We start from the raw sequence: 25988 nt of genomic DNA, 5'->3' as shown, positions 1-25988 counted from the left end.
ATTGTTATTATTATTAGTAGTAAAAGTTTAATTTATTGTTTTATTATATAAATATTTAAAAGAATTAAATATTATAAGAAAAAAATTATAGTAATTTATAAATATATCAATATGTATAAAATTATTTTAATAAATTAGATAACAAATGTCATATCTATTTTAGTAATTATATATTTAAGAACTATTTAATCATTTAACTCACCAAACACTTATATACAACTTTTATAACTCAGATTTCTTTTAAAATTATATTTACCAAATACTCAGTTATTTTTTCTTACAGCACAGCTACATTCTTACACTATAGCTACAACTATTTTTTTCCAACGGTAGAGTTGTGCCAAAATATGAAATAATAAGGTAATAAGGTAAGTATAGATACAACTTTTATTTCTACTCTTTTGAGACAAACTCTAACGTAACTTCGTATACAAACAAAATATGAAAAGGATTGTTTAAATTTAAAAGAAGAAAGAAATGAAAAAAGCAAAGTTATATAAGTGGGGGCCCACTTCACTTGTCTGATTTGCTGACAATTAATGTTCCATCATTCCTGATTCTCTTAAAAATCTCTACATTGATACACGTCACCTGGAATTATTTTACATATTGGGCCCTGCTCCAACTAAAAATCATACTGGGCCCTGCTCCAACTGAGAAACTCTCCTTCCTCATCCTTTTAATGATTTCTACATCTTTTTTCTTCTTTCTTGATTTATACTACTTTTTTTATACTACTAAACTAACTATGTTTTATTAAATAAACTAATACATGTGATCGAATGTTGGAAAGTAAAAAGTTCAGACTTTTTAAAATTGCTCGAATCACCCAAAGTTTTCAACATCAACAAATAAACAAACATTACTCACTTACTTAGTAGTGTTTATGGAAGCAAGTAATAAAACTTACTATAGTAGTTCAAGTGAGAAAGTATTTGAAACACGTACTATAATGGCTCATTGTTGTCAAATGTCAACAAGCTTTCTCAAAGAGAAATCCAAGCTAGGAAAGAACTTCACAAATCTCCTGTGAATTAATAGAAAGAGAAATCCAAGCTAGAAAAGAGTATCAAAGAATTCACAAAGCAATGCTTTCTTTTCTTCATCAAAAGTCTAAGGTGCAATGGCTCAAAGATGGAGACGAGAACACTGCAATATTTCATGCCTCAATTCGAACTAGAAGAGCAGCCACTAGAATATATTCCATCATCGACATGGAGGGACATTGGACGGATCAACCAAAAGAGGTGAGCAAGGCTTTCCTAAACTATTATAATGACTTGTTGGGCACTAAAATGGAGAGAAGAATACCTGTGATACCAAGCATTATAAAGCAAGGGCAGATTATTACAGAGCAACACAAGCAGATGTTGATGGTAGAGATCACTCCAGTAGAGGTTAAACAAGCAATTTTTGCAATTCCTAAAGACAAAACCCCAGCTCCTGACGGATTTGGCAGCATTTTCTTTCATGATAACTGGGAATTAGTAGGAAGGAAAGTAATGGAGGCAGTGATTGATTTTCTGAAGACAAAGAAATTATTGAAGGAACTTAACTCAACACTACTCACATTAGTGCTGAAAAAGAAATGCCCTGCAAATGTAAGTGAATATAGACCAATTTCATGTTGTAATGTCATTTACAAAGTAGCTACTAAAATAATTTACTCTAGATTGAGAACAGTATTGCCAGATATAATAGCGCAAAATCAGAGCGGATTTGTGCAAGGGAGATGCATTGCCTACAATATCATGGTTTGTCAAGTTGAGGCATTATGGGAGAGCCAATGCTAGGTCAACTAAGCATATGACACGGTGGAATGGGACTTAATAAAAGAAGTGTTACAAGCATTTGGATTTCCTACAGACTTCATCTAATTAGTCATGTGCTGCATCAAGACACCTCGGTTTAGTCTAATGATTAATGGAGAGATGCAAGGCTATTTTGGAGCTAAAAGAGGACTTCATCAAGGAGATCCAATATCCCCTCTTATCTTCATACTTGGCATGGAATATCTATCAGGGATTATGAATAAAATTGGGAGTAAGAATGATTTCAAGTATCATGAAAGATGTCGGAATCTGAAGTTAAACCATTTGTGTTTTGCAGATAATGTACTACTGTTTTGCCATGGAGATTTTCGATCCATCTACCTACTTTTACAAAGGCTTAAGCTATTCTCACAAACTTCTGGTTTGCAGCCAAGTCAAGAAAATTCCGCGGTATATTGCTCGAGAATGGCACAAAATGAGATACAACGGGTCCTAGATGCATCTGGTTTTATGTGAAATTAAATGCCATTTCGTTATCTTGGCATACCAATTTACTCCAAAAAACTTTCTAAGGCAGAATGTTCATGCCTCATTGAGAAGATGATTGCTCGGATAAGATCATGGAGTTCAAGGCACATATCCTTTACTGGAAGAGGAACATTTTTAAATTCAGTATTGATTGCTATACATTCATATTGGGGATAGATTATGTTGCTTCCATAGAGTGTTTTGAAGGAGATTATAGCTATATGTCGATCATTTCTCTAGAAAGGGAAGGCTGGATACAATGGCCCGGTGTATATAGCTTGGGATAACTTGTGTAGACCAAGGAAAGAAGGAGGATTGGGATTTAGAAATCTACTGTATTGGAACAAGGCATCACTTGGGAAGTATGTATGGGCAGTAGCAACAAAACAAGATAACCTTTGGGTTAAATGGGTACACAATGTCTTTATAAAAGGTGCTAGATGGTCAGACTATACAAGCACTAATCAAAGCAGCTGGTATTGGCGACAAATTGTTAAAGTGAAAGAGGAGATCAAAGGAAAAATCAGTCCACAACAATTTATTTTGAAGAGATATACTATTTAGTAGGGATACAGGTGGTTAACACCACACTTTGAAAGCAAAACATGGTATGGAAAGGTATGGGGAAGATTTCTCATTCACAAACACCGATTCTTTGTTTGGCTAGCTGTTCTGAACCGATTACAAACGAAGGATAGGTTAATACGATTCAATATTTGTGACTGATAAAAAATGCATGATATGTGATCAAGCAGATGAAAGCTCGAACCATTTATTTTTTGAATGTCACTTCAGCAGGAACTGTATGATAGCTATCAAAGGATGGCTTGGATGGAAAACAACTGCCACAACACTTCCTCAACTACTGAAATCAATAAGGAGGATCCAAATTACAAAGTTTCAGCAGCAAGTATTGGCCACTGCTCTTGCTGCTGCAATATGTCAGATTTGGAAATGTAGGAATGAGGCTTTGTGGAGCAAGAAGGTCAGCTCAATTCCAACGGTGGTTTACCGACTAAAGAAAGAAGTAAAGCTGAGAATAGAATCAACTTTACTAAAGAAAATGAAGCAAATAGAATGGTTTGAATACTTGTAAAAATATATTGTATAGCTGGTGCAAAGTTGTATAACGGGTGTAATGATCAAGCCTTTATTATAAATTGTTGTAGGGTTATAAAAACACATGTTTTGAGGTATATACATGGTTGATTTTCCCCCAAAAAAAATAAGCTTACTCAAAATAAATCTTTCAAATATTCAATGGGCTATTGTTTTTCATGTGTTTCTTTTCCCTCAAAACACATGAAAAAGAATGAGTTATTTACATCACAATCAATATTCAATGATGACATGTTCTGTTGATTTTGTTAGTAGACACCAGTTGTCTTATTTGAGTTTCTCCGACTAGTTGTCGTTTCATCTTTTTATGTGTCAAACTGTATTTTCTTCAAGTTGATTCTCAAAGAATTCTATTCCAACATCCTGGAACTTGGAACTGGAAGTATATAATGCAATGCTAAGAGCTTTTGGAATAACAACAAAATGACAGTGTTTTGTTATTATTATTTTTTAATTTTTTAAGTTTAATAGAATAGAATAAAATGGCATCTCTTATACTCACTTGAGCTTTTTGACCAAATATTGTTTATTGGTTTAAAAACATTGACATTCCCACCATTGTGCCTCCTCTACCGTCCATTTTTAAAGATGTTTTCTTTGCTTTTCCACAGCTACAATAACTTCACTATTAGATAACTTGATTTTGCTTAAATCTACTACTTATCTTTTCTTTAGTTATTTGGCTCAGTTGAAAGGAAAATTGAGCTAAAAGGTGTGTTTGTGTCGATCTTTTCTTATTTCAGTTTTGAAAGGTCACAAAAATCCACTTTTATTACAGTTCACCTATCGACAAGCTGTTTGTTTCAAGCTTCAAAGAAGAGCAGATTTCAAAGATTTGACATAAATTTCGAGATCTTTCAAGACTTCCTCGGAAGGTTTATCCTCGGCCAACAGCTTCACTATGGCACTCCCAATGATCACACCATCAGCTCCCCATCCAGCAACCTGTAACACCCACACCAAAGTAAAAGGTTTCTTTCTTAATACATATTTACTTTGTTTTAGTTTTCCAACTAACATCATTACCTACCGAGTATGTATGTAACAAGTTAAGATAGCAATTTTACCTGTTTTGCATGCTCAGGCTTTGATATGCCAAAACCAACCGCAACAGGCTTATTTGTTACCTGCCATTTACAAAAAAAAAGAAAAAAAAGTAATTTTGGTTTGTCAGTCTATATTTCTTTTCTGCTATGGACAGATGAGTTACAATAGTAATGAGATGAACAGTACAAAACATTATTTAGCAGTTAAGCTGATCAAGACAACCTCTTTGATTTCCCTCAGAAGACCTTCAACTCGTCCGCTAACAGATTCACGGGTTCCAGTAACTCCAACTGAACTCACCTATTATACATTTCATAAACAAATAACACCTCAAAATTAATGTCTAAAGAAAGAACTGAGTGAACCAAGCTTACTTAAAGTAATACATTAAGCTGCAGAAAAACTACAGAAGAAACAAGATTGATCCATACAAAAACCTTACCAGATAGATAAATCCTTCAGCAGCTTCAACAATGGCTTTCATTCGATCATTGGGAGTAGTGGGTGTGGTAAGCAATACCTTTGAAGCATAGAAAGAAAATACAGGTGAATTTTATTTCCAAATGAAAAATAAATTGTAGCCATCTAAATGAATGAAACATACCAGTTCAATATCCTTTTTCAGAGCTTCCTTTCTTAAGTTATCAGTTTCTTCTAATGGAACATCAGGGACTACAAGCCCTGCAAACAACACGAATGATGAAAAAGTAAAACATCAGATTAATTGGTTAACAAAGTGCAGCAATCCGAAAGGGTGTGAATCTAATATTGTTTCAAAATTTGTTACATTATCAAAAAGAAGAAAAAGAAAAACCAAGACAAGACAAGGAAATAAAATTTGGTACCATGTACACCAACATCTTTTATGATAGACATAAAATTCTGAGTACCACGCTTCAGAATAGGGTTGTAATATGTGAATAAAGCAATCGGACAAGATAACTCCGGAACCACCTATCATACCAACAAACTCTATTATTAGATAATCCTCCTCATACAAACCATGAATGAAAGAAACATCATAGAAAATTTTAGAGTATAATATTGTTTGTACCTCTTTCAACATTGAAATAATTGAATCAAAATTGGTCCCTCTTGCCAAGGAACGAGTAGCTGCAGCCTAAAAGGACATACGCATAAAAACATAAGTACAATGAACTAATAATGAAATCATTATCATTATCATTATCAATGTAATAAAAGAAAGCAACCTGTATAACAGGACCATCAGCCAAAGGATCAGAGTAAGGGACACCCAGTTCAATTATATCTGATCCACAAGAATCAAGAACCTTCAAAGCTTTTGCGGTGGTCTCAAGATCAGGATCACCAGCAGTGATAAAAGGGATAAATGCCACCTACAACAAAATCACACACTTATTTGTTCAACTTCAAATCGAGCATTTGAAATGTTCTCACTTTCAACAAACAATCACAAAGTCAACTTAATAAAACATAACCCAGAAAGAAAGTAGGAAACTTTGAAGGAGAGAGAGAGAGAGAGCATACCTTTCCCTGCTGTTTCAAGGTGGAGAAAGTTTGGGAGAGTCCGAGAGTAGCAGTAGGTTGAGCAGTGAGAGCGGCCATAGAAGTGAATCTGTTTTTAGTTGAAGAGAATGTCAACTGGGAAGGAGAGAGAGGAAGAGAAATGTGGTTTCGGGTTTTGTTGAAGAAGATGAAGGCATTGGATTTCAGGGTGACGGCGTTGGCCATTAGAGAAGCAGAAGAGAAGAGAAGAGAGAAGAGAGAAGAGAGAAGAAAAGGGTCTTTGATTTGATTTGATTGTGTGTGGTAGGGAGTAGGGAACACTTAAATACAGCCTATCAATCAGAGCCGTTATATTTCTCTTCACACTTTACACTCTACATGTGTGTGTAGGTGTCTCAGGATAAGGACTCTTTCTTTTCCCTTTTTTGTCTTTGGATTTTATTATTATTATTAGCCTAATTAAAAAATTTATTTATTGGCTAAATTTAACATGTATCAAATTGTTTTTAAATTCTCTTTCAATTATTGATATTGTTGAATTTAGAACTTTTATATAATTTCATTCACTTTTACTAATTCTGTAATTATTTATGTACTAAATCATGGTCCTTACATTTTGATATTTATTAAATTATGTCTTTCGAACTTTGACATAAATTTTCATCTATATTAAACTTTCCTTACTAACATTAGACAAAAACCTTTAAATACAATAATATCAATAGTTTATGAGAGAATTTCAATGACCTTAAAAATTTAAAAGATATGATTTAATACATGTAAAAGTAAAAATTTAAGGGACAAAAATTCTAATTAACTTTACTATTATTATTTTATTTATTAAAAAGGAATTATTAAGGGAATATAAATGTTCGAATACTTTAATGTTTATCAATTGTACATTTACAAAAATGGAGTTAATATATTATTATTTAAGAGTCAATATCCCTCTTGGAAAAACAAAAATAGTTAATTGTAATTATTGTAAATATAGAATTACAGTTAATATTATTTAATTAATATTATTTCAATATTCTGTTTGATAGACAGGATTAGATTGGATTAGACAGGTTAATTTGTCAATCTAGGGCATGTTAGAAGTCTGGATAACTAATCCAGCTAACTTCATCCGTCTGAGATTATTTATCCTATCCAGTAGAGTGGGATAAATAATCTTATGTAGGTAAGATTTTTTTATTGTTTTTTAATTTTAATTTTATTAATATATTTTAAATTTAATAAGAATTTAAATGAAAAAATTATCACACATTTATTCATACATTTTTTTTATCAAAAACTTATTCATTAAAATTAATGAAATGTATAATTTTGAATTATTATACATAAGTTTTCAAAAATTTAAATCTATTAATTAAACAATAGTTACTTAAATTGATTCTAAGAATTATAATATGACAATAAAATTATACATTATTTTTAAATTACTAAAAAAATTTATATAAATATTTTAAAAAATTAATATATATATATAATTAGTGTTTAAGATAAATAATTTTATATTATTCAAGTATTTTTATTTTGATATTTTAATTATTTATTAAATAAAAAATATGATAAAATATTTTATTATATATTTATGTTTTATACTTGATTATATAGGATATATTATTTTATTTATAATCTTATAATTTAATTTTTTTTTCTGTGAATTATTCATTTTTATTGATTTATTATTATATTTTTTAATTTTAATTTATTATTATTTATTTTTATTTTAATTTAAGTTTTTCTTTTTCTAAAAGGAAATAAATAAAATAGTTCAGTCTATTGTTAAACCAAACATAGGATTACTCAGCATAATCCAATCTTGTCCAGTTCAGTTCAATCCTTTTCAGTCCAATCCTACGTACCAAACGAGCCCTTAGTCTTGTGTAGTAAATCCATTCTTTTTTTTATTACTATTTTCTTGAACAAATATAATAAATCAATAAAAATTGTTTATCTCTATACATTTTAGTAAATTTTATGAATATAATATTAATATTAATATTAATTGAACAATATCTTCTCGGAAAATCAATAATAATGATGAAATAAAATAAGACATGATACACTAATTATAAGGCTCATATTGATTAGGAGTGTTCATCCGATCCAATCTGTACTTTTTTAGTCAAACAACATCCAATTCGCACTAAGTGCGGATTTCATATTTTGGATCCAATCCGATTCGCATAAGAGTTTAAATCTAATCCGCAATAATGCGAATTGAATCGGTTATTTTGGATCAGTTATTTTTTTAATAATAAATTATTTAATATTTCATAGAAAAAAAACTATTGCTTCTTAATCTCCAATAATAATCTATTTCCATCTCTATTTATATACAAATTAAACCAATATACATATATATCAATATATATATACTTATCTTTAGATTTACACTAAAATATATATATATGTATCTAATTACTAAAATAAATAAGCTACTATATATATATATTTAAACTTTATGTGTATGTGTCTATGTGAATAAGAATTATTTTTCTTGTGTTTTTTATTACAAAATAAATAAAATGCATCAACTCAATATATTACTAAAAAAATTAAGAAATTAGAAGTTTGTGTCCTTTTTTAATTAATATATATTACATATTATAATTTTTTAAAAATATATATAATTAAGTGCAGATTAGATTGGATCGGTTATTTTTTGAGGTCAAACAATATCCAATCCGTAAAAGTGTGGATTTTAGATTTTTCAATCCAATCAAATCCGCACAAGTGCGGATATGTATTTTGCGGATTGGATTGGATTGGATTGAATTGAATTGGATACTTTGTGAACACCCCTAAATTATTGATTTCATATACTTTAAATTTGTAAAGTAGATATCAAATCCTCATAATTAATTTATCATTATCAACTTTCTTCTTGAAAATTAGCAAAAGGGTAATTAACATAATTTAAAGAATTAATTAAACATGACATATGAACAAAACTCACCTCACTTCGTTACCCTCTCTTCTCTATCTCTATAAGCCTAAGGTTGACGTCACCACTAACACATATATTCCAATAAAATAAAACTTAGTCATTTTTCTTTAATTATTTTTATCTATAAATAAAAAATTAAGAAATAAAAACGTGTGACTTGTATTGTGTCGCGTGAAACAACTTGTCACAAGTTTTTTCTTAAACTAAATCATATAGAAATTGAGTGGAACAACAAACACAAACATAAAAAGTCCCATCTTAATTATCACACACCACAACCAAATGGACTTAACCCTAATTCTTCTAAACTTTTTCACAATTCTTATTGATATGATTCCATAATAATTGTATTTGTATTTTGTAGATGGTGATCAGAATCCTAATTAATGTCAAAGTCTAAGTTGTTAATTACTACTCTACACCAAGAGTCATTTTTAATATGATAATGTATTAAATACTAATTTGTAGGTACCAATCTAATATGCCTTACTTCATACCACAAACTTTATTGTACTATACAAATTAATATTTCCAACTCACAGTCACATATTTTCTATGTTTATTTATTTTATCTTTTTTAAAAAAAATAATTCTTCATATTATGAGAGAAAAATAAACAACACTAAAAATATGGGAGCATTTGAGTTACACAAAAACATTTATGGCGGCCTGGGTTATGGGTGCCGTTGGGGGCTTTCAAGTGGCGGTGGCGGAGCTTTTAGCTCTCCGAGCGGGCCTTGTGTGGGCTAACATATTGGGATTCACTTTGGTGCGTGTGGAGGCAGACACTTCTGTTGTGAGTTCTTGGATTAATTGTCCGGATAATATTCTTATGTTTAAGCCAATTGTTGAGGAGATTATTTCTCTTTTAGCAGCTGTTGGTGGTGGTTCTTGTTGTGCCATTTCGCGTGATGCGAATGGTGTGGCCCACGCACTAGCTAAGTCTGTTATTAGTTCTATAGGGGTTCATTTGTGGACAGATGCTTGTCTTAGATTTATTGGTGCTCCTGTAACAGTTGATTTGATTTGATTTGAGATAATAACATGCTTTCTTTCAAAAAAAAAAAACATTTATGGCGAATAATAAGTATTCACCTAAAATGACGAGTACTCAAATATAAAGTAACCATTATTAAATTTAAAAGTAAAAACAAATATGTAAAGTAAGATAAAGAACACTGAGAGAGATTATAGTGATTCACTCAATTTAATTAGTCCACTTTGAAAGGATACTCTTATATTTTATTTCTAATGGACCCTTTTTGAATAGATGTGGATTCACTAACTTATTAGGTAGTAGGTAATCATTACAAAATACGGTCATTAATAATGAGATTATTACTTATTACAATCGTTATAACAATTGTAAAATTCTCGAATTAACGATACTTGAATGCTTAACTATTATTTTTGTTGATTGTTGTGTGTTTCTACCTTTTCTTTTGATAGTTTATACAATGAGTTTTATATAATGGTGACAATTCGTCTTTGCAGGTATTATTCGTATCGTGTTGAGACTCATGTATAACAGATATATGTTCGGTGCGAACACAACCCATTAATAATTATGTCAGAAAATAAAATTCGAACGCGACTCATTTATAAAATGGATTGTTGTAACCCGTTTATAAGCATGTTTTGTTTAAACTTGTCAACTAATAACATGTTTATGAAGTATTTAACACGTTTATGACCTTTTAAAGTACTAAAGTAACTTTAAATAAGTCATTTATGGGTCAGTTTCTCGGTAGCCGTGTTAATCCGAACACAACTCGTTTATTAAACAGGTTAGACGAGTCAACCCAAACACGACCCAAATCCATTTAAGGCAAACTTAAATTTATTAACTCTTGTACGAATTTCAAGTCGTATTATCGTGTCTGGCCCGTTTTACGAACCCCAATTTTCCATAATATCACTTTGGTACGGGGTCTCTCTTCTTGAGTTGGAGAGGAAATTTATCCCAAATAACACTTTACATTCATAAAATAAAATAAAATAAATTAGAATGTAATTATTTTGAATAAAATTGTAAAGAAGCAGAAGAAATTAAATTGAAAAAGAGGGCCATTTTGTAAAAGAGAGAAACTTTTTTAAGTTAGGATAAAAGGCAGCCATGGCAAGGCTTCTTTTTTGATTTTGAGTAAAATAATTCCATCAAAAACAACCAACAAACAACTCGCTCGACTCGACTCAGTTCAACTCAGCTCAGGTGATTCCATTCAATCCAATCCAATCCATTGTTGCATGATCGGTAGATGTATACTACTCCTCCTACTCAATGGCCAACAACCCCTCAGACACTCCCGGCGACGATTTCCTCGACCAAATTCTGGGCTACCCATCTTTCGCTTCAGCCGATAACAACTTAACGCCGACCGACGCACCGCCACCTCCGATGATGCTCCACCTCAGTTCCGCCGACGGCCCCTCCCACATGCCTTCAGTTGGTGGTGGTGGTGCTGCTGCCTTTCCTGGGTCGGTGTTCCCTTTGGGGCTGAGCTTGGAGCAAAGCAAAGCAGGGTTTTTGAAGGCCGAGGAGGCATCTGGGAGTGGCAAGCGATTTCGTGATGACCTCGTTGATGCTACTGCCAGTGCCAGAGGACCTTCACATCTTAAAAATGTAACATTTCATTGCTTTTCCTCTTCCTTACTCCTTATACTTACTATTTCTTTTTGGGTTTGTATTTCAATTACATCACATATAACTTCAATCTTTGTATGTTTTGTTTCTTTCAAACTTATTCACTTGCATGTCATCAAATTTGAGTATTGAACTTACTTGCTTTTCTCACCTTACCTCTTGTTTGTTTGTTTGTTTGTTCATAAATCAAACTTATATGGTTTATACAAGGCTTTCTTGGTTTAGATAAGAATTGATGTCTGAGATTCCATTGGGGTTTTGGATTTATAATTGCAGAAATGAATGAGTTTCAGATTTATAGGAAAATCAATTATGATGAATGGTTCTTCCATTGCTTTTGTTTCTGTACTCAATTAAATATTCCTAATTTGCTGTTATCAACTTTCTTCTTGAACATTTAGCAAATGGGTCATTAACATAATTTAAAGAAACAAACATGACATAGTGTAATAGTTGCTCTTGTTTTGCAGGTCTTTCATGGCCAGCCGATGCCTTCTACTGTAGCACCACATCCACCAGCAATGCGACCAAGGGTACGGGCTAGACGAGGCCAAGCTACTGATCCACACAGCATTGCTGAGCGGGTAAGAGTGATAGTGGATAACAGCTTATGGATAAGTTAAAGGAACTGTGTTGTTGAGGTTCAGTGATATGATTTTGTAAGCGTTTTCTTTGTTTCTTGATTTTCACTTTTTTTCATCCAGTTGCGACGCGAAAGAATAGCAGAACGAATCAGGGCATTGCAGGAACTGGTTCCTAGTGTTAACAAGGCAGGTTTCCTTTTTCACTTCCTCATATGGTTTTATTGTTGCAGTATGCATTTGTTTTCACATTAAGAATTATCATAAAACTTTATCTCTTCTCTATGCGGGAACTTTGTTTGGTGTTTTGTGCAAAAACATTACATACAGTATGGTCAAAATTTAAATTCACAAGACTTGGAACTAGATCGTTTTCATGTGTGTTCTTATGTCCTTGTTGAGTTCCTTCTGGAAGAATAAAAAACATGGTTCAGAGATGATTTGGATAAGTTGCTGCAGCAATGTTTTATTGAGCATCATTTCTGCACCTTACGTTGCTTAAAATCTTCCTTTTTATGCAGACGGATAGAGCTGCCATGCTAGATGAAATAGTAGATTACGTCAAGTTCCTAAGGCTTCAAGTGAAGGTGAATAAATTTTCTGATTTCTCTGTAGGTTATTATATAGCTGAGCTCGTAAAGTAACATCACGAATTAACCTTTAGAAAAGCATCTTGGCCTGTCAATTACAATTCAGAACTTTGTTTATCCACTCCCTTATTTCTGTTCAAGCATTTACTTAGTGTAATCATGTTGGTCTGAAGTCTTAGCTGCCTAATCAAGTGCCCTCGTTTCCTCATATCCCTTTGCTACTTTGTTAAACATCAACTTCATTAGCAACAAAGTACAATATATCAAAAGAATAATGATCATAATCGAAATTGTTAATAGCGTCTCACTTCAATTAGGTTTGAAGGACACCATAGTTACTAGTGGGTAGATTATTACTTTTTTAATGTATCAAAACTCAAAAGGGCTTTGAAGAGTGTTCAGTCAAACAAGTGGGAGATGGGCTGTTCTGATTTGTGAGGTATGTAGGGCAGGATAGCAAAGTGGGGGCTTAGTTTCAATATTAACAATCATTTCAGAAAAGGAAATGTGTTTTTTTTTTTCAATTTCTGAATATCTTACTTGTCTACTCGACAGGTTTTGAGCATGAGTAGATTAGGCGGAGCTGGTGCAGTTGCACCACTTGTAACGGATATTCCACTATCCTCAGCTGAGGTATTAAGTATAAATTTTATGTTGTTGTTGTTGACTGTAATTGCTTTAATTCAATCCGTTTTCTTCTACAGGAAGAAGGTGGTGGTGGTGAAGGTGGAAGAAATCAACCGGCATGGGATAAATGGTCTAGCGATGGCACCGAAAGACAAGTGGCTAAACTAATGGAAGAAAACGTTGGGGCTGCAATGCAGTTCCTTCAATCAAAGGCCCTTTGCATCATGCCCATATCACTAGCATCAGCAATATACCATTCTCAACCACCAGACTCATCTAGTGTTAAGCCTGAAACGAACCCCCCTTCGTAGACCTTTGAAAAGGGTCATCATCATGCATTCATTCCCTTCCTCTTTTAAGTTCCAAGGGAAAAGAAAAGTGTGAGTAGATGCTGGTGGGTCCCATTGTTGTTTGTCCTATTCCAACCCCTCAAAATGCAATCAATGTCAGATGCCATAGTTGTTGCTTTTTGGGGTTTCTTTATTAAAAAGAGGGTTCTACTTGTATGTCAATGCTGTTAAAAATGCAAGCAAAGGCATTGTTACCTTTGCTGCCAAAGTCCAAGTAAGTAAAGGAGAGAAGAATTGTCAAAGCTCACTTGATATGCTCTATATTTATTATTGTATTCAAAATTCAATGGTATAGTTAGTGGGAAATGATGAAAGCACTTTCTAAGTGGCCTCTTTCTTCTCTCATTTTTGGTATAGTGGGTTGTGGGACCTCTTAAAAGATATATATATATGTGTGTGTAATTTTATATTTACATATTAATTAGTTAGTAAAGTAAAGTAATTTAGAGGAATGTAATTCCAAAGTAGTATGGATTATGTTTATGGTTGGTTGTTTGAAATAATAATGTTAGCAAAGTCAGATAATGTAGGGGTATGTTGAAAAATACTACTTTTATTAATCAATTAATTAAATTTATTTTTAATTTTATATTTAATTGAAACATACTTCTTTTTATATATATTGTACCTAAAATACTCTAACATAAGAGAATTATATGGAGAATATTTTGAAGTAAAATTAGTACAATGTTTAAAAAAAGAGATAAAAATAAAAAAGGACAATATAAAAAAAATATAGAGTTTAATTTCTTCTCATTCATTGGATTTGGAGGATAATGGTCAGCAAATCCAAAAGGAAACCCTTATTTATTATATAATAAACCAATTTCAAACATGTGATTTTTCTAATAAACGTATATTTCATTTATCTAATTAATGGTTATGATATAAAATATATAAATTGTTAAGTGACATTCTTCCTTAGCTCACGTGTATATTATTAACACAAAAAAATAAAAATAGAAAAAAAAAATTATAAAAATGTGAAGATTGAATAAGTCTCCTATTTTATCCTTTTATTTTTAAACTAAAACAAAATAAAACCATGGGCACTAAAAACAACGGTTGTATTCAAAAAAAAAAAAAAAAAAAAAAAAAAAATACATACATACATCAAACAAGTCAACACTAAAACTAAACCTAAATCTATTGCTTGATTAGTAAATTGAATATTTTCCAATGAAGAAGAAGGCTCCTAAAGAAACATAAAATAAAAAGATTAATTTAACAGAACTAAACTAAATTAAAAATGTAAATATCATAGAAAATACTTGTATATTAGAGCATTGAATAGATTGCCGAGTCCTTCCAAACACTTGAAGCAACCATTAACATCGTCTTCCAAAAATGATAATTCTGTATCACCGTGAGAATGAGAATGTGAATGTGAATAAGAACGAGGAGAAAAAGTATTGAGATGAAGATAACTTCTATTGCGAGCAGATTTGGGTGGCAACAAATCTTTGAGAGAAGTATACCTAACTATTCCACTCTCATCGTTGTTATTATCATAAGTACCGTATTTTTTTGATCTAAAATCTATTTTTGAAGAACTTGTGCACCTTTTTGTTTTCTTCAAAGAACTCGTGGAAGACATTTTTACTTTTGTTGGTGAAGTTTATTGTAAAGATTAAGGGGAAGAAGTAAAATATAAAGCCTAACAGAGATAATGAATGGAATATTTGTTCTTAATATTAATTTGTATTTCACACCTAGTTTTATTAGGATTCCACTTAAAGTTCACTATCTGTTATTCTTTTAATATATATTTTACAATAAATATTTAAACAACGATCTTTTGTATAAAATACGTAGAAAAGATTCTTCCCATATATATATATTTTATAATAATAAATATTTAAACAATTATCCTTTATATTATTTTATAATTTATATTTTTAATTCTACCTATTTTTTTGGAAAGATAGTATATTAAATGAATATTTTTATTTAAAAAAGAAAATAGAAAATTGCCAATTTTAACCATTACCACATATTAACGTTGGTAATGTGTGAGAGAGTGATTTATGAGTTTTATAATACAAAATCCATTTTGTTTTATGAATTATGATTTGGGGCAAATTCTCTTCATTCAAATATTAGTCTTCACTTTTTTTCATTCCCATATTTTTAGTTTTAGCTTTCCTTTCTAGTTTTAGATTTGGCTAAGTTATTGGATTATTTTAGTTGGGAAAACTTATATAAAATAACAATTTTATTACTATTAGTTTTGTGGTTAATGAATATTTGTACTAGGAAGTAGTTAATTACGTAAGTAGGTAATTTAAGAATAAACTACCATTTGAAAATTATCATAATTATATTAATGGAAAATTACCATATTTTTCATAATGTATCTTAATTAGTTTTGTAGTAATTTTTTTTTGACAAAGTATTTTTCTCTTGAAATGATTCTTTAAGGCCGCTTTTAAAAAATACTGTTTGATATTTTTAGTTTTCTCAATAAAACTAAATATCAAACTCACATCATCACTTAACAAGATTTTAAGGTTATCTCCTCATTAAGATTAACCCAACATTATACCAAAATTGACAAAATTCTCATCAATTTTGTTCACTACTTTGATTATTTAAAATTCAAAATTGTTTCTCCAATTTTGTTATCTTTTCACAATTTTTGAATCCATTATGATTCACTTTGATTTGAGTCTAAAATTGCTCTTCCAATTATGACTTATTTTACAAGTTTGGATCCACTTTGATCTATTTACTCTTTGGCAAGATAAATCCCATAAGTGTAACTTTCTTAGTTTAATTTTCTTATCTCATAAAATGAGATAATTATCACGTATGGAATATTAATTCTAAAACTCTTTATTCTCAAAAAATGATGAAACATCTTTTCCATCTTCATCACTATTATTATTATTATCATATATACTAAATATGATTAGTTACTATCATATACACAATACACTAATCTTTATGATTAGTTACGTACTCATATATTATTATATACCAATAATATATATAACTCTCATGCATAAAATTATAACTCGCAAATTTTATGCTAATTAATATATTATGTATGTTACTATCATCTCATATATAACATACACATAATATTAATATACATCACAACTATATATGTTACATACATATCTCATATATATATATATAACATATGTATTTTAACTTGCAGACACATCATAATATATATTATCTCCACATAATATATATTATATATGTATCACATACATAAATATTGTCATCATAAATATATATTATCATATGTTCAACATATATAATATATATAACTCATATACATGTTATATATTATGTATATAATAACATAAAAAATCTATATCCCAACATAGAAAAATATGTTAATATATATTTTACTATATAAAAAAAAATAGTAAATCACAAAATATCACAATTCTTACCCTTGTATTATCACAAGTTGATATCTTACCTTCCATTGAAGCAATGTAGGAAAGGATAAGTTTTTGACTGTTAGAAATTGTTGTGCTCCAATAGAAGTATCAAACCAACAAGATTACAACGTCTCAATGACAAATAATACAAAGAATAAAATTATGTATTAAATAATGTTACAACACTAAACAAAATATACATATAAAATAGAGAATAAAGATGAAGAGAGGGATTGCAACTCAAAGCAATAAGCTACACAATATATAAATAACATATATATAAAAGAGATGTGAGAGCAATCTCAACACCACATACACCACAAGTGAATAATAGGGGAATTCGAATCACAAAACTTGAACAAGGTCTTACACCTTTGTCCAAAAGCTTATTTACCCCTACCGCAATCACTTAGGGAAAAGAAAAGAATGGAAATAGCTTTCTGGATTTATCAAGCCTAAAGTGTTTCTAGCAAAGTGCTCTCTTGATGGAAACTTGTTCTCTCCCAAAATGAACCCAAGACCTCTATTTATAGTGTTTTGAGGATCACATATGAAAATCAAAGTCTCTTCACCATATGGTTGTTACCAGCACATTAATTGGTAATTAATAGAATAAAAATGTTGGACAAGAGCGCTGGAAACATGCTCTATCAATTCAAGTATGTTTATGGATGTTTTCAAAAAACTGGTTCCAGGTGTTCGTAAAACAGCCATAAAACAACATAAAAACAACCATTAAACAACTGTTTTCTGAAAACTCAAAATTTAGTTTTTGTAACTCCTCTTTGAATTAAATCTTCATCCAACGTCCCAATACTCATTTAAATGATATAATTGAGTATTGTAACAGTTTCTTTCTAACAGCAAGAAACTTATCTCATTGATTTCATAACTTTTATATGTAATAACTTACTTAATTACATGTGATTCTTAAGTTACAATCTATTTTCAGATTTATAACTCTTCACATGTTACAACTTTTATGTGTATTATTATATTATATGTGATATAATAAAACCAACAACACATAATATATATTAATCTCATATTAATATATAATATGTCACATTTAAATATTTTAATCTATATTATATTATAACAAATAATATAAGAATAGGAATGAGAATGAGAATGAGAATTGGAATAGGAATGGAATGGAATAAAATTTAAAATGCATAAAAAAATTGATAAAAAAAATTATTAAACTTTTTCAAATCTTGTATTGGAATGACCTTTCCTTCTATTTTAAAATGGAATAGTCATTCCATCAAAATGATGGAAAGACCATTCCATCAGAATGGTATTCCAATAGTTTTAAATGCAACCAAACAAAGGAATGGAATAATAATTGTTTTATTTCCATTTCATTTCATTTTATTACCTCAAACCAAACACCATTATATTTTCTTGGGAAAATAGGTACATTTTTCACTAATTTCCTTAAATATTTTATTAAAGTAAAGTTTGCATGTTAATTTTTTTTTCCTTGTTTTTAAATATATATTTATAAACCTTACAAAATTAATCAAGAAATAAACGTTTGTAAATAAAAAAAAAATCTTTTTTTTTTAAAACAACAACAACAACAATAATAATAATAATAAATTCCTTAAGTTAAGCTTTCCAAAAATAAAAGGAAAGAAATTAATATGGAAAGATATTTTCTTTCTCTCTCATTTTTTTTTTTCTTTTTAAAAGAAACATTTATATAATAAAGAGTTTTTGATGGCTAAATGCTCTCAACTACTATTTTACTCATGTGTAATTTTTTAAGCTCAAATTTTAGTGGCAAAATTCTCTAAACTACTGAATTGATAGCAAATTTAAGGTGTCATCTAATTAAGTGTCAATATGAGCGGCTTATATATACACTTTTGTACACATAACACATTTATATTGATATACATAATATCATTATTTAAAACTATTTTAAAAATTCATTTTGAAATTTAATAAAATTATTAAAATAAAAAATATTATAAATTTTAAAATAATTTTATATTTTTTAAATAATAATATTAGGTGTACCAATATAAACGTGACACATGTATAAAAGTGTACACATAAACAGTCTATATTAGCAGTTAACTGTAAAAAAATGAATGATACCTTAAATTTGCTACTAATTTAGTAATTTAAAAGATTTTATCTTCAAAATTTGAACTTAAAAAATTAATTATAAATGAAGTAATAATTGAGAGAGTTTAGCCAAAAAAAAATATAATAAAATAAAGTTAAACTTGATAATATAATATTGTTTGGTATACTTGAGAATTTTGACAAAAATTTTAGATTTTGAGCAAAAGTTTATAATTTTACAGTTACACAAAATTTTTTAGAAAAATATTGTATTTTTATAAAATAACCGTAAAATAATAAAATAGAACAATTAAAATAATAGTGGAACATCTAAAAAATAACCGTGGAACAACCGTGAAAACTTAACACAGAGTATAAGAGCCATTATTTTGTGGGTGTAAAGACCCAATGGAGGCTTGAAGCGGGGACGTTACAAATGGTATCAAAGCCTTGACCCAGCCGGAAGTGTGGTCGACGAGGACGTCGGACCCCGTAAGGGGGGTGATTGTGACAGTCAGTAGTCCTGTGATCCGTAAGGGGAAATACCGGGTAAGTTGTGCAATCCCACATCGCCTGGGGAAAGTCAAGTGGGATGATTCTGAGACTATGTAGGTATGGGACTACACAGTTGAAGAGGGCTTAAATGAATTGATTGGTACTGCCTATATCAACAAGGTGCATCTTGTTTTTCGGTAGCCCATCACGAAAGAACTCCACAATTAAGCGTGCTTGACCTGGGGCAATTTCAGGATGGGTGACCTCCTGGGAAGTTTTCCCAAGAAGCGTGCAAGTGAGGACAAAGCACGCTAGAAACACTCGTGTTGGTCTGTAGGGTCAGTCGTCATTCCATGAAGCAGCCAGAGTGGCGTACTCGTGTATAAGAGCCATGATTCCGTGGGTGTAAGGACCCAATGGAGGCTTGAAGCTGGGACGTTACAAAAAGTTTATAATTTTAGAGTTACACAAAATTTTTTACAAAAATACTGTATTTTTATAAAATAACCATAAAATAATAAAATAGAACAATTAAAATAATAGTGGAACATCTAAAAATAACTGTAGAACAACCGTAAAAACTTAACACAGAGTATTTTTTTTAAAATTCTGATCACAATAAGAAAAAAAAAAAAAAATCAGGTGTTAAAACCTCTAGCAGATACATTTGGAGCGAAAGCCCATTTAAAAGATAGGGCTAAGCTTGCTAATAAGTTAAGCCTAAGCCGAAGCCCAAAAGAATAAAAGAAGGCCCATTAAAGGAGTCATCGTTGTGAAGATAAGCCCTGCCTGCAACTGCATATGCATTGTGCATAAACCTTAGCTTAGCAATCAATGGCGAAAATGGCGAAGCTCATACAACAACCAATAATACCATCATCTTCTTCCACTAACGACTTCCTCTTTCTCTCCACTCCTTTCAACAATACTCGTTTATGTACCCGATTGGGCTTTCAACGCCGCTCTTTCAAATGCTCTGTCGAGTACAATAACAATAACAACAACTACTACTTCAACCAAGCGGCTGCAGCGGCGGCGTTCCCTCGACCTCCGGAGATTCAGTGGAAGAAGGAGCTGTGCAATACGGTGCAGCTGATAGGCATCGTTGGTGTTCCTGTTGAAATCAAGCACTTGCCCTCTGGCAAGGTCGTCGCTTGGACCCGCCTCGCCGTCAAGAAGTCTTCCACTGATACTTCATGGTAACTCAATTCCCAATTCTCAATCTTTCTCTTAATTATATTCTGTTTTGACTATTGAAATGGGATTTTTAGATATTGTTTTCAGAAAATTGGTGAATAATGGGTAGTAGCAAGAAACAAAATTGTAAAAAAGAAGGAATCTTTGATGGAAATTGGATGATTTTAAATTCAAACCAAGAAAGGGATAAGTAAAATTGAGAAGAGGATAGTACACCATCAACTTAATTGAGTTCCTTACCTTATTTGACACTAAATTAAGTTTAACAATCCCTCAATATATGATCATGATATGGTGTAGTCATGAAATCAAATATGACTCTTCATCATTATAGGGTGCTTATTTATTAGAAAGCTTAAACTCTTGTCTTTCAATCTCATGATGATTTTATAGCTATGCCATTTGAAAAGTATTGGCTTTGTTAAGAGGTTACCTCATTAATGTTCCTTTGAGGACAGGGATTTGAAGCATTCTTTCTCTACTTGATAATATCCAGGATCAATCTGACATTTTGGGATGAACTAGCAAATATTGCTTCTCAACATGTCGAAAAAGGGCAACAGATATATGTCTCCGGACGTTTGATTTCAGATACAGTTGAAAGCGATGATGGTAAACAGCAGACATACTACAAGGTTTTGTGTGATTTGATCTCCTACTGTGTGTGTCACTTCATCATATCTAAGTATCTTCACCAGCTTGATCAACTAAACAATGGTAGTTTGTCTGTCATTTTCTGCACAGGTTGTTGTTCAGCAACTGAATTTTGTTGAAAAGAATTTCTCATCGGGTTCTGACTCCACAACAATACCAGGCAAGTCATATTGTTTGAGCCAAGTTCGTTGGATTCTCATACCTTATTTTATTTATATGAAATTCTTGCAGGTAGAAAGTTTGGAAATGCTAATGCAAACAGTGACGAAACAGTAGAGCAATTATGGCAAGCCTACTTTGCTAATCCAGTGGAATGGTGGGATAATAGGAGAAATAAGGTATGTTGACAATGACAACAAGCCTACTTTGGTTTTGTTTCAACTTTGAGTTATGTTAATTTTGCGTTTTGTTGTGATTTGCAGAGGAACCCCAAATATCCAGACTTTAAACACAAAGACACTGGAGAAGCCTTGTGGATAGAAGGGAGGTCGAACCCGCCATGGGTGAAGAGCCAGCTTGCCATTCTAGATTCAAGAATGGGGTCTTTTAATGACCAGGATAGCAGCAGAATGGACTCAAACTTAGTGGTTGGAGAAAACTTCTCTCTTTTCTAATTGCTCCTTAATTTATGGTATTACTATTATCAGCTATTATATTATATTCTAATCGACATTTTGTTGTATAGGAATTATATCTGAGTGAGTGAGTTGTAATTTGTTCTTGTTACGTATTGCAAAATTCACTAACTAGACTTTTCCATCAGCCAGTATAATACAAAGATTTGTGTTTGTTGTCTTTTAATTAAACATAATTATCTTCTTTGGACGACAACAACAACAACTAATTAGCTGAAGAGATTTTGAAGATTTCATGTTTGTTATTTAATATTATCACTTATTTTTTCCAATTTTCTGTTGTTCAAAATCAAAATTATTTTCTTTGAAATCAACTTAAATAAACAGGTTAATATTCGTAGAAAGAGATTTTTTTTTTTATTTTGTTTATATAAAATCAAGTGAAAAATGGTGGACATTGGAATCAAAAATCATGGTTGATCTGTTATATATGTTCCATACTGAACTGTGGTGCTTCCATCAACACAAGTTGCGGCCGTAGCAATAACTATTACATTTATACAAATCAAACATTATTGATATGTAGTGTATATATATTTTTGTCATCCAAAGAAGATAAACACAAAATTGGGAAAGATATTTTATATATCTTGTTGTTGTTGTATGTAATGAAATTAATCTTATACAATAATATAACCTACTATATATTACTATAGTAATTTTATAATCCTCTCTGTACAATTGCAGATCTCTCTTCTTCTTTTCTTCTTTATATAATATTAAAAAAAAACTCAAATCTTGATTATGAATTGATGATGAATATTGATCAATGATCGATTAAGCAGAAGAAGCCAGTCCTCTAGCTTCTGAACCCTTCATGATTCTCATCCTTTTGCATGAACAAACAAACATACTGCAAATCACACAAATATATTAGTTATGAGCTCTATGATCTATTCTATAGGATATATATATATATATATATATATATATATACATAATCAAAATTAAAAAGATGCGAAACAACTTACTTCCATGGAACATCTCCAAGTAGCATCCAATCACCATCTTTGTCTTGATAAGTAGGAGCATATTCAGATCCACTGTAACCTTCCGTCTCCGAGTAATTACCGATACAAACTCCTCCGAACATATTCTCCAAAGCCTTCACCAACTCACCGTAGCTTTTATACACCTTCACGTCAATCTTCCTCAAGTAAGGAGCTCCATCAACGCTCACTTTCACGTAACTTCCTCCTCCTCCTCCCGAATTCGAAACTTCCACTACCGACACCGAAGAAGACGATGAATACTCCGTCGAACTGCTCGTTTTTGCTTTCTTCATCGCCGTAATAACAGTTTGATGATGAGTATTGTTCTTCCTGTAAGATCGAATCGGCGGCCATCCAACAACCGCTTGCTGTTGCGTACTACTCTTGTTATTTCCGGTAATAAGAACAGATCTACTACACTTGGTGGATTTAGATCTAGAATCCTCAGCTAATTCCTCCGCCGCAGCTCTCTTGTTAGAACCTGGCAAACCCAAACTGAGGTTAAGAGAGTCATCGTCGTGATCTTGAATAGTCGATTTGACAGTCATGATTTCCATGGAAAATATTTTGAGTTACAGAGATGTGAGAAAATTAATTGATTAGAGAGAAGAGAAAGTGGTTTGTGTTTGGTTTGAGAGAAAATGGTAATGGGAAACAAGCTTTTATACATAATCAATCAAAGGGATGGATCTTTGATTGAGATTTGTGAGGAATGATAGGGTGTGTCACACGTCTTAACTCAGAAGACTTAATTGGACGGCTGGGATTTTGGTTTCGGGAAAGGAGAGGCGTTGGATTGGATTTTGATTAGATAAGATGATGTGGGTGATTTTGATTGGTGGAGCATCAGCATGTGAATGAGTGAGAGTGGGACCCAATCTCTGTCTTGCTTTGTCGAGTGATTGCCTTGTCGGCAAACGACAGTGTATTTAATTAATTAATATTCTCATTATAATCTTGTCTGTTGCTTAATTAGTAATTACCTATAGTTGACCATATAGTACTATTGTCTATTGCATTAAGAAATTAAGTATTAACTTAATAACCGTCTTAACTATATCTTATCTTTACTATTATTATTATTATTATATTCTACTTATTAATTATATAAGTATAGTAGCTAAGGAAGGACTAGCTAGCTAGGCTAATATATTTATTTATTGTTGAATAAAAGTGAAAAAATAGGACACTTTTTAGTTAGATTAATTTGTCGACAAAACATATGATATATATATGAGAAATGCTAAAGGGCACTCCTCGTGCCTAGCACCCTCCTACGTGTCAATATCGTTATTGGTGTAATTAAGTATCGGGTCCCATATAGTTTAATATAATAATTTTTATAGAGTATCGCTAGCCAATTGCAAGTCGACACATTTAGAAGGTGCTAGGCACCACTGGTGCCCAATAGCAATGCTTGATATATATATGCAACATGATTATATGTGCATGGGATGGATGGATGCATGTGATGCGAGATGTCCCTTTCCAAAGTCACAAACACTCAGAAATATTCAAACTGAATTATAATCAGAAGTACGAGCTTTTGGAAAGATTAAAAACAAATGTAGGATTATTTTCATCAGTATTTGTTTAATACAATATTAATTGTTATTTGTTTATTATTTTAATTTTAAATTTTGCATGATATGATTAATTCAACTTAATTTATTTTTCTTTTTCATTCTAGCTAGGTTTGATTTTATATTAAAATAATTACAATAGAAGAGAGAGATCAAATTAATTAATTAATAATTAATAATGAATGAGGTAGAGGGGGAGGTATGAATTAGGTAATTAAGGGGCATAAATTAAATCCCAATAAGCAGATGCATGTGATGTATTCCATTTGGTCTAGCTAGTCTTTGCTTTGGACCCATGTACAAATGTATATATATATATACAAGTTCATGAATATCACTACTCAGTCTGTTTCCTCGATCTCCCTCCTAATCCTATCATCTCATAATTAAATTACAATACACAGGACAACACAACCACCACACATTATTATGACCTAGGCCATATCACAATGCATGGATGGTACCTATAGGCTATATATCATCACCATATATAATTAATATACTTAGCTAGCTATATTGCTTGGCTGCATATACATTAAATAAATTTCCTACGTGTACATATATATATATATATATATCTTTTAAATTCTATATATGATCATGATGAAGCAACAATAATGATTGTGTTAATTATATGCTTATAATCATGGTGAGTTATTTTCCTAATTATTAATTAATTCCATAAATTGCTTAAATAAATATATTTACTTAACCATAAATATATAGTTTGGGGTTGGTGCTGAAATTGTTGTGTTACAATTCACTTGTAGTTTATATATAGAAATGCATGAAGTGAGTAATTGATCATAAACTTTACACATAATAATTCATGACCAATGAATGACCATGAAGTGAGTTTGTGGTGGTGGTGGCCATGGAAATGGGGAATGGGAACAGCCAGCCAGCCAGCCAGAGCTACCATAGTATTAGTATTATGTACACACTCACACGTGTGTGTTGTGTTGTGGTGTGATATTGATTGATTTGATTGCATGCATGTGGGCCTAAAGCCACACGTGCATGGTTCATATATTGGACTTTCAAATAATAATAATAATAATAATAACATCAGGCCCAACTTACTGCTCCAACTTCCTTTTCATAATATTAATTGATTATATATGGTACTCCACTCCAGCCCATCTTCACTCTCTTTGTCTCTCAATTGTCCCAAAATTCAACTTTCTCATTAAAATTTTCTACTCTTCTTCTTCTTCCTTCTTCCACACGTACGTACCTACGTGTATTTT

General features: G+C 31.2%; 4 protein-coding genes across 5 annotated transcripts; 2 read left to right on the top strand and 2 right to left on the bottom strand.

Annotated features, from left to right (window-relative positions):
* Nucleotides 1-4119: 4119 nt before the first annotated feature.
* LOC115715024 (tryptophan synthase alpha chain) lies at nucleotides 4120-6267 on the bottom strand. The gene is made up of 9 exons (XM_030643809.2): nucleotides 5976-6267; nucleotides 5678-5824; nucleotides 5521-5586; nucleotides 5312-5420; nucleotides 5071-5147; nucleotides 4909-4986; nucleotides 4689-4766; nucleotides 4487-4546; nucleotides 4120-4364 (listed from the first exon to the last, which is right to left on the bottom strand). Exons 1-9 carry the CDS (start codon nucleotides 6177-6179, stop codon nucleotides 4230-4232), a joined length of 954 nt encoding a protein of 317 aa, XP_030499669.2. The 5' UTR covers nucleotides 6180-6267; the 3' UTR covers nucleotides 4120-4229.
* Nucleotides 6268-10863: 4596 nt separating this feature from the next.
* On the top strand, nucleotides 10864-14221 carry LOC115714204 (transcription factor UNE12). Its single transcript, XM_030642791.2, has 6 exons — nucleotides 10864-11536; nucleotides 12028-12141; nucleotides 12262-12327; nucleotides 12660-12725; nucleotides 13284-13361; nucleotides 13433-14221. Exons 1-6 carry the CDS (start codon nucleotides 11195-11197, stop codon nucleotides 13664-13666), a joined length of 900 nt encoding a protein of 299 aa, XP_030498651.2. The 5' UTR covers nucleotides 10864-11194; the 3' UTR covers nucleotides 13667-14221.
* Nucleotides 14222-20440: 6219 nt separating this feature from the next.
* LOC115712981 (protein OSB2, chloroplastic) lies at nucleotides 20441-22329 on the top strand. Of its 2 annotated transcripts, none has more exons than XM_030641435.2 (5): nucleotides 20441-20876; nucleotides 21371-21509; nucleotides 21619-21688; nucleotides 21760-21866; nucleotides 21951-22329. In XM_030641435.2, the coding sequence occupies exons 1-5, from the start codon at nucleotides 20512-20514 to the stop codon at nucleotides 22140-22142; spliced, it is 873 nt and encodes a 290-aa protein (XP_030497295.1). In that variant the 5' UTR covers nucleotides 20441-20511; the 3' UTR covers nucleotides 22143-22329. The 2 variants fall into 2 exon arrangements, with proteins under 2 accessions (XP_030497295.1, XP_060971006.1); XM_061115023.1 differs by having other exon boundaries at nucleotides 20442-20876; nucleotides 21619-21692; nucleotides 21764-21866.
* Nucleotides 22330-22719: 390 nt separating this feature from the next.
* LOC115712982 (auxin-induced protein 22D) lies at nucleotides 22720-23862 on the bottom strand. The gene is made up of 2 exons (XM_030641437.2): nucleotides 23135-23862; nucleotides 22720-23016 (listed from the first exon to the last, which is right to left on the bottom strand). The coding sequence occupies exons 1-2, from the start codon at nucleotides 23710-23712 to the stop codon at nucleotides 22941-22943; spliced, it is 654 nt and encodes a 217-aa protein (XP_030497297.2). The 5' UTR covers nucleotides 23713-23862; the 3' UTR covers nucleotides 22720-22940.
* Between the last annotated feature and the right edge of the window lie 2126 nt (nucleotides 23863-25988).

This window comes from Cannabis sativa, chromosome 4 (genome assembly GCF_029168945.1).
Source record: "Cannabis sativa cultivar Pink pepper isolate KNU-18-1 chromosome 4, ASM2916894v1, whole genome shotgun sequence".
In the NCBI taxonomy this organism is placed as follows: Eukaryota; Viridiplantae; Streptophyta; class Magnoliopsida; order Rosales; family Cannabaceae; genus Cannabis; species Cannabis sativa.
This window is presented reverse-complemented; position numbering and strand designations above follow the sequence as displayed.